This window comes from Puntigrus tetrazona, chromosome 24, assembly GCF_018831695.1.
Source record: "Puntigrus tetrazona isolate hp1 chromosome 24, ASM1883169v1, whole genome shotgun sequence".
Classification (NCBI taxonomy): Eukaryota; Metazoa; Chordata; class Actinopteri; order Cypriniformes; family Cyprinidae; genus Puntigrus; species Puntigrus tetrazona.
Window position 1 is genome coordinate 12,604,292 of NC_056722.1, and position 8,882 is coordinate 12,613,173.

The 8,882-nt window shown below is 40.8% G+C and overlaps 1 protein-coding gene across 1 annotated transcript in view; it reads left to right on the forward strand.

Annotated features, from left to right (window-relative positions):
* The window catches only part of LOC122330205 (transcription factor AP-2-alpha-like), an 11,633-nt gene extending 7,454 nt beyond the window's left edge, over nucleotides 1-4,179 (forward strand). The window contains exons 5-7 of the mRNA XM_043227067.1: nucleotides 1,223-1,341; nucleotides 2,367-2,508; nucleotides 2,712-4,179. Of these exons, the coding sequence (XP_043083002.1) occupies nucleotides 1,223-1,341; nucleotides 2,367-2,508; nucleotides 2,712-3,006 (556 nt within the window). The 3' untranslated portion in view covers nucleotides 3,007-4,179. The remainder of the gene's footprint in view (nucleotides 1-1,222; nucleotides 1,342-2,366; nucleotides 2,509-2,711) is intronic.
* The last annotated feature ends 4,703 nt before the right edge of the window (nucleotides 4,180-8,882 follow it).

Below are 8,882 nucleotides of genomic sequence, written 5' to 3' on the forward strand. Positions count from 1 at the left end.
CATATAAAAATACTACTGTGACATAATGTTCAAAAGTTACACACATTTTCACCACAAATTTTCATTATCGTAATGTAAAAATAATTATATACAATAGTCTAAATGTTACTTTTAAGTTATCTTGATTTTTATTTATTTGTCGTTTTACTGCAGAGCGCTGAAAAAATCGTCCGTGCAAGAAAAATAACGAATAACAATCTCGTTTGAAAATAATGAGAATGGAAAAAATACTAAGTATATCAAAAGTATTCACTGGAAATTTTGGCACAATGCAAAAAAAAAATCTGCGTGGTGTTGAACAGCTTCTTTTTGTTTCAGCAAAAAATTTTTACTTTTAATTTTGGTTTAAAATGAATGTTTTTGGTTAATGTTCATGTGAGATTCATTTAGCAATCAGCTATGCAGGTTCATGATCGGTTGCATCGAGCTCCATTTGCGTGCGAATTGATGAGAGGATGCTGATATTAGTTCGACCCTTTGACCCATATGCCAACATGTGCATTGTTTAGGGGGGGTGATGTCATCGAACACAGTCTAATCTCATTGCCCCTTATTACTGGGAATATTTTTCTGTTCCCATGTGTCTGACGCAAACACACTGATATTCGTTAAGTAGGTCATATAGCACAAGCGCTGAGAGGGGGAGGTGTCGGACGGAAAAAGGGGGCACTTACTCATGCCTCCTGCTAACAATCCCTTACCCCACATGTGAAGGGTGATGCCAGGCCACAACTCTAGTCATGCATATCACAGAGGCCCAAACAGCAAGCGGGGTTTTTGTCTGCTCTTGTATGCGTTTTTGTTGCGATACATTTCAAACACTTGAGCTGTGACATCATTTTATTTCATGAGCCTGTTTATCCATGTGAATCTGGGCCCTAAACCTCTTTCCATATTGGCCTCTAAGTCGTATAACACAAACAAAACAAATAAAATCCATGTGTTTCACCTGCAACAATTAAGCCTCCGCTAAGCTATGCTCTCCAGGTTACCGGCGATTGATCAGAACATGTTGTTGGAATTAACTAGAGGTTTCAGTAAAAAGTGTAATTTCCTGAAAATGTGCTCATGCTAAATTTGGAAGATCTTTGGAAAATGTTTTTTCTAGGAAACGTACTATAGCTTGTCTGACGATGTGACTCATGGCAAGCATTGCTTACCTAGTATTGGCAGGTTTAGCAAAAGGTCACTAATGACACTCATTGTTAATTTTATTATAAAGGGCAAAGTCAAAGAACGGCGGCCGATCCTTGAGGGAAAAACTGGATAAAATTGGACTGAATTTGCCCGCGGGTCGCAGAAAGGCCGCTAACGTCACCTTACTAACTGCTCTGGTGGAAGGTAAGCACCTTATGCCAATTATCTTTCCACTATTGTTATTGTAAAACTAGTTTTAGCATAAATGCTAAGCGAATTTTTGCTTTTACAGCGACAAAATCTGTCGAGGTTATCATGAAATTCTAGAATGAAAACTCCCCCCCCCCCATTTGCAGTGAAGTCAATGGTAGATGCCTGAAAGATTTAACTTAGAAAACCACTTAGTGTATGACTGTTGCATTAAATTGGTTTAAATGAACCGCGATAACACGGAATGTGCTAAATGCTAAAACAATAGCTTTGGCTTGATTTTTATGAGGTTTGAATGTAGCGAATTTGTTACCAGGCAACTATTTGTACTGTCAAAGTCTTGCGTCTAAATTCCAGCGGAACATCTCGAGAACTAGTCAAAAGCCAAATGATGTCGCGATCACATGCAAAGGTTATCTACGGTAGCTCTACTCGTGTACAATATTGGCAATCTGTAATTTCATGACATTTCATGTTCACCTTTTCGCATCAGTATAGCTAACCAATGAGTCACGGAGACATTAGCGCAAAGATCACGAGTTAACTAGCACCAGGAGCGATGCAGAATACTTTTAGAATTCTCTTTTAATGTCACCATTCTCACCACTAATGGGAGCATGGGTCTGAAGCAAGAACATGACTAGAAGGCGTAGTTATTTACAGACCTTCAAAGCTGAATTAGGGCTTGTTATCACATGTTCGCTAGCCAAGAGGAGAAACTGACCTTAAAGACGTCGACTGTGAATAATGTGCTAGTCTATCAATAAGAGCCTGTTGGGTCTAGGGGACCGTTAGACGCCTTTAGCTACAAAGGCTCATTAAAGACATGCAGTGTGACCACTGCCGTCCGCAAAAGAGAGTCTATTCATCTGAACCCATCTCAGCTTAGAGAGGAAACGATTCTTTACGTGATGCCATTTTGAGTCATTTCCAAGCCGATGGAACTGATGTTGACTCATATTTGCGGTGCAGTCATATGCTGCTTGAGTCACCTGGTTCTCATCTGATCCTGTCTGCAGGTGAGGCCGTACACCTGGCGAGAGATTTTGGGTACGTCTGTGAGACGGAGTTTCCCGCCAAGGCCATCGCAGAGTACCTCGGCCGACCGCACGTGGAGCGCAATGAGATCAACTCTCGCAAAACCATGCTCTTGGCAGCCAAGTGAGTAACCATCCCATTTCACATAAATCCCAATCCCATTAAGGTTAGGGAGGGCCAAGCCCATTTTGATGGAGCCATTTAGCAGTCATCAGTCTGGAAACGAGTCCCCCTGCTTTTCCGAGGGTGTCTCCACCTGAGCAGAACAGGCTTCTGAAATCTCTGCTTTATGGTTTAATACTTTAACTGGTCATCTAATCTTTCAGGCAAATCTGTAAGGAGTTCACCGACTTGCTGACTCAGGACAGATCTCCTCTGGGAAACTCTAGGCCGGCTCCCATTCTCGAGCCAGGGATTCAGAGCTGCCTGACTCACTTCAGCCTCATCACCCACGGCTTCGGCTCTCCGGCCATCTGCGCGGCTATGACCTCGCTGCAAAACTACCTCAACGAGGCGCTCAAGCAGGTGGACAAAATGTACGTGAGTTCGACCGGAGACTCCTCGCAGGCCTCTTCCGACGGCTCCAACAAAGTAGACAAGATGGACAAGCACAGAAAGTGAGGCTGAGGTCGAACTCGATCGGACCGTTTGAACGCAACAGCCGCTTTTGTAGCGGAGTGACGTTTTTCCAGACCTGACTCCTCCTCTTCGTCGTAGTTTCCGTTCTGCTTTGTTCTCCCACATCAAGATTAAGCTTAAACCCGAAGCCCTCCTGGTTCGCGTCTTGGTCTTCCAGCACTTTCTCCTCCACAAACACATTTCAAAGCTTAGCCTCAGTCGAGACAGTTCTTTATCGAGCGACGAGTCATCAGGAAGTTATCTATCAGAGGGGAACTGCAAAGAGGAAGTTGTTGAGTTTCCCAAAGACACCATTTCAAGAGTTGACGTGGATTTAAACTGTTTTCTTTTCGCTACCAATCTGGGAGGAGGAAGTTTGGTTTCTCTGTGTCCTCCTCCTTGGTGCTGACCTCCCAATGGACCAAGGATGTGACCATGTATGAGACATTATAACTTGTTCTATGCTTGACTTCATTGGACGCAGTGTTATTGTTTTTCTGTTCTTTGTGGGAGTGTTGTTGGCATGAGTGACTGTTTTGTGCGCATGGGTGTACATGATTTCCAAACGACCCTTTGTGCTGATCAGTGGATTCCTCTAAACGAGAAACGCTCAAGATGTATTTGGCTTAAATTTCCACTGAGAACAATTAAAGGACCTTTTTAATTAAGTTGCCGTGATCAAATCAAGTATCATACGGATGGGTGTGTGTGCATGTTTGGATTCGTATGAGCGTACAACCTTGTTGTTCATCTTTTTGATGCCTTTTACGTCAGACTAGAAGTTAAATGTTCCATTTGTCTTTCCCCAAATGTAAATATTTTCTAATTTATGTTGTAATTTAATGGGATTTGTAAATATTGGTACAATTATGGTGTTTGGTTCCACTTTTTAAAAAAAAGATGTGTTAAGCTTTTATAAAGGGGTTTGTTTTTTTTTATCATATAGTGGTTAGGCTACGGGGTCGATATTCTTTATAGAAATGTGTAATATTGGTTTAAAGCTGTAGGAATAAAAACTCAACACTCTTGATTTGCGTCTTCCAAGACTCCCCGTTTATGACGCCGAGTTGTACACTTCACTACACACATGCCCTGCCAGCGAGGCATGTCGAACACGGCCAACTCATGTGTATAAAGATTCCTTTTTAAAATAAATGTCAGCAATGCTCACAGAAAGAAGAGTAGTGGTCGTCATTGCACAAAGCAGGTCAAACGAAGGCTTCTTTTCCTCGGAAAAGAAGAGCGAGCTGAACATCTGTCTTATACCTGGATTGCTCTTCGAATGTTTGCGTTACTCATTTGCTCGAAACGGACAGTTCCCCTCTTTTCATAGCCACGCTTATCTCGCAAATTGGCGTGACAGGACAACAGTCAATGTGTGTGAAATTTCCGCATCGCTCTTTTCATATTTAAATGCTCTACTGTGTGGTTTCGAATGAAGTGACGGGGCTGTTGAGAGGAGATAAACAAAGCCATGAGAGAATATCGACCTGATGCTTTTCTGTTTTATTTACAGTGCCGCTTTGTTATGAACGCACCATGTGGCTGGTTGCGAACCGGTTTATTCATCGCCCTTTTTGTTTGTAAAGTTAGCCTGTACATCTCACTCTGTTTAATCCTCGAGATTCAGATGGCTGATACCGCGCTATACAGATGCAACTATCGCATCTCCTTATCAAAACTAACCCCTATCTTGTCTCGTTCTCACAGCAAACGCTCCCAATTTCTCGTATGCAATGAAATCGCAGGTGTGTGTGAGCAAGTGTGCGTGTCTGTCTCCGTTGAGTGACTGACTCATGCAACTGAACTGACAGTAGAGCAAGTGTGAGCTTCTCCCTCAGAACCTGTTGGACCAGATGTGCGGCTTTGCCGCGCGCCCACAGTTGGCTGTATAACCGCCTCCACTTACTCGGATTCTTTTCCTGCACAAGGTTGTAAGTTGAGACACAGCAACTTTGATGGACCTGCTTTGATGGTCGACTGTAGGTGTTGGTGGCAGAACTTCCTCTTGTACCTGAAAGGTGTTGATCTGTGTGAAATGCGGACGCCGAAAGACACACACCCTGATCAACACACACGCAAACACACACACTTCGAGTGTCCCGTGATGACATGCCTACACGGAAGAGCTGGAAAAACATTGCATCTCTTTAAGATGCTTTGTCCTGAGGATGCATCGTGCTTGTTTATACAGGCAGCAAGCCAAATCTGAAAATGGCAACTGATATAATTAAAAACATACAAAGATGAACTCGAGACCCACATTCTGATACAGCTCTGCTCTGTTTAATAATTACATTATTTGTCTTCATATTAAGTTCTTTACAGATTATAGTTTGTCCAATGCAAAATTTGCCGCAAAAATGCTTGCTGACTGGGATAAGATGAAAACGAGATGTTTTTACTTACCTTCGTGTTGTTCTAAACTTCATTTCTTTCTTCTGTGGAAAAATGCACAAGATTTTTTTCTTCTCATACATTAAAAGTCAATGGTATCCAATGTTGGTTTGCTCCCCCCGTGACTTTCAGTGCATGAACAAAACCAGTTAAAATATTCTTCAAAACCTCAGGGTTTTGTTTTAATAGAAATTTTCACTAACGTGTGTGCAATTAAATCAGTCCTCGCTCTTAAAGGAAATAGTTTGTCTCAAGTTGTTTTAAACCTGTGTGGATTTCTTTCAACTGTTGAACTCAAAAGAAGATATTTTGTAGAGTTCACTGACATCCGTAGTATGTAAAAAAATAAATAATGGCTTCCCGTCAAACGTTTGGTAACCAACATTCTTCAGAATATCTTCTTTTGTGTTTAGCAGAAGAAAGAAGCTCAAATGTCTGTAGGGTGAGTAAGATGACAGATGCTTCTTTTAATGGCCTAGGTTTAATAATCTCTTAACCCTGATATTATTTATCAAATCAATACATGAATAGAGTGAAATTTAATTAGCCAAATAGCCAAAGGCATTGGACCTCTCTAAGAAGCTGTGTTGCTATGCTGAGCTAACATTAACAGCATTTAATGTGCTCTGGTTTTGCATAAATTATTCTTAATGTATGCGAATATCCTCATTAAGCTTTAAGGCCAAATCTAGGTTTCTTGCAACCCTTGATTCGATGACCTGTGCTAACGTAGGTCAAAGGCAATAGCAAAAAATACGCTTCCGGATGACTGCAGAGCTTTTATGTAAAGAAAACAAATCTATTCTCAAACTAAAACTCAAACACGTAAGTGTTGACTTGCCAGCGCTACATTAGTTGTCTGTGTTTGCCGTCATGCTTTTGTTTCTTGAATCCTGATGCTATTTATATACTTCAGAGAATCTCTTCTAATAGTAACCTACATGGCTTTATAACACATTTCCGTATTTGCATTTCTGCGAAGACATGCATCTCGAGACGTGTCGCAGTCTGGCTTGCGTTAGCGGTCATTAGCAGTGACACTGATGGAAATAGAAATGCCAAACCACTGCAACCGCTCTTTAAGACACTGGCTTCAAGTGGGGTTTGTAATTCCAGCGCCTGGATGTTTTCGCGTACTCATTCAGAAAGATGTTTCAGAACAAGCCCTTGCGTTCGGAACATTAGCAGCACATGCTTGACTTGGATGTCGTCGTGCAGATGGTTTCGCGAGAGCCAAGCCGAGGGGTTTCTTGCTGGTATGAGGAAGCCAAATAATGGGAACATAAAAGTCGTCGGAGGGAGGGATGTGTGCTTGTGTGCGTTTAACGGGGGGCAGGGACAACAAAGAATTCCTGCAGAAAATGCTGGGAATGAATTTAAATTACAGACGAGGAGGAATTCTTCTGCATGTTTGGGTGAAGCAGGAGCTTCCAGGAAGAAACGCAGACACCGACGGGGCTCGCTCTCAGTCCCAGGCCTGCCAGATTTTACTTTCTTGAAACTTTTGCATTCGTGTTTTGGAAGGGAATCTCTGTTTGGTGACCAGAGGAAGACTAACGAGAACTACGGATAACGTTACTGACCCTAGGCCAAACCCTAAAGCAAGACTTAAACGTTTTTTGTTTTTGGGTAAAAAACATAATGAATAACAGAAAACGCATGAAAGATTTAGAACTGTTCGTTAAAATATTGATCATGAATTTTATTATTTAGTTTTTACATATTTAAAATGTATATGTATGAAAAAAGTTTTTACAGTTATTAGAAATTTGTAGTAATTCATAGCTGATAAATACACTACACAGTGGTTTCTAGTTTCTTAATAATTATGTAAATTGTTAGCATCACTCTTGGTGTGTGTGGAAATTCATGAAGCGTTGAAAATAATTTAACACATAATTTTTTCAAATAATTTACATTTTTTAAATTAATTATAATAATATAATTCATCCATTAATTGCTTTAAAGTCCAGTGGGTAAATACAAATAATTTTTTATTGTTAATTTCATTAGTAATCAGTAGATATTTTATTAGTTTATTAGTACACAATGGTTTCTGTTACTGTGTAAATTCTGGTATACTTGTGTGGTGTGCGTGCTTATTTAAAGACGAAACGAAAACAGAAAATTAAATAATGTTAATGCATGAAGCATTTTAAATTTAAGAAAATAATGTAATAAAATAATAAAAAAAAATGTACATACTTTTTTACTTCTTTTTTAAACAAATAATCTACTTTTCCCAGATTGTTAATTACATTAGTAGTAAGTAATAAAAGTCACAGTGACCCATGTTATATGGACGGTGTAAGCTATCGTGAACTGATTCTTCTTTCTTTGACTGTTCTGTGGGAATGCGATGGTCTGCCTGCGTCACCCAAACACCCCTCCCTGTCTCCATCGCAGCACAATTAGCCTGCGCTATGGCTAACGAAGCCGCGGCCTCCTCACCCCTCCGCGGCAGACAGCAGATGTCCGTGTTTCTGCGGGAAGCGTCCGCTCCGCCACACCGACGGAGACGGCGAGATGGCTCTGGCTTTCTCAGAAACGGCCATTACCTACTTTCCTGCGCAAGAAATTACTCCACGGCTCACAAGACATATCCAGCTTAATTAAAAGCATCTGTCCCTCCTAACAATACGCGGCTAGTCCTGTTTATTCTCCTATAATGCACTAAACAGCGCTAATCAAAACAACCTGGCTGAATTCCCTGGCCAGCCTTGAAGCCATTATCAGATGCAAGGGATTTCTAAGAGTACTTTGTTCGTTCTTTCCTACAAAAACCCTCTCTTGTTGTACGGAATCATCTCTAATTGTCTTTAATTTGATGCCATGAGGGTGTATGCACAGAACGCCTGTTTAAATACTTTCAACAAACTATGTTTTGTCCGACTCATGCATTTTCTCTGTTTTATCAGTTGAGCTATTGACATGAAGTCTTGTTGAAAAGCAGTCAGACTGTATTGATTGGACGGTTGATGCTAATCCAGCATTGTTAGCTCCACCATATGGTTGATTCTCATGGTGCTGGGACGCTTATTTAAGCCGGGATGCTTATGATGTGACGGACAGGACGATGTGAATGACTGTTAGCAAACCACCTGTCATTGATGACGCGTGTTGAAACTTTATTTTGATCATCACTTTGACTCCCATTTAGTGTGCTTTATGAATAACGATTCATTGAGTCCAGTTAGTTAAAGAAATAGATTTATTGTTGCCGCCTTATATTATAGGTGGCCTTAACTACTACTGTGTGCTTACATTTAAATGAATAATTTGGTACGATTTGTCCCTGACCTTACCCGTATCCCACCTCAATAGCAGCAGAAGTGTTTTGAAGTAGAATATAAGTGCAATAAGTCCATCCGTTTTAGCGAGGACCGGTTAAGTTGATCAAAAGTGGCAGTAAAGATATTTAAAGTGCTTCAAATAAGTGCTTTTGAACCTTCTATTCATCCAAGAACCCTATGTTATATACA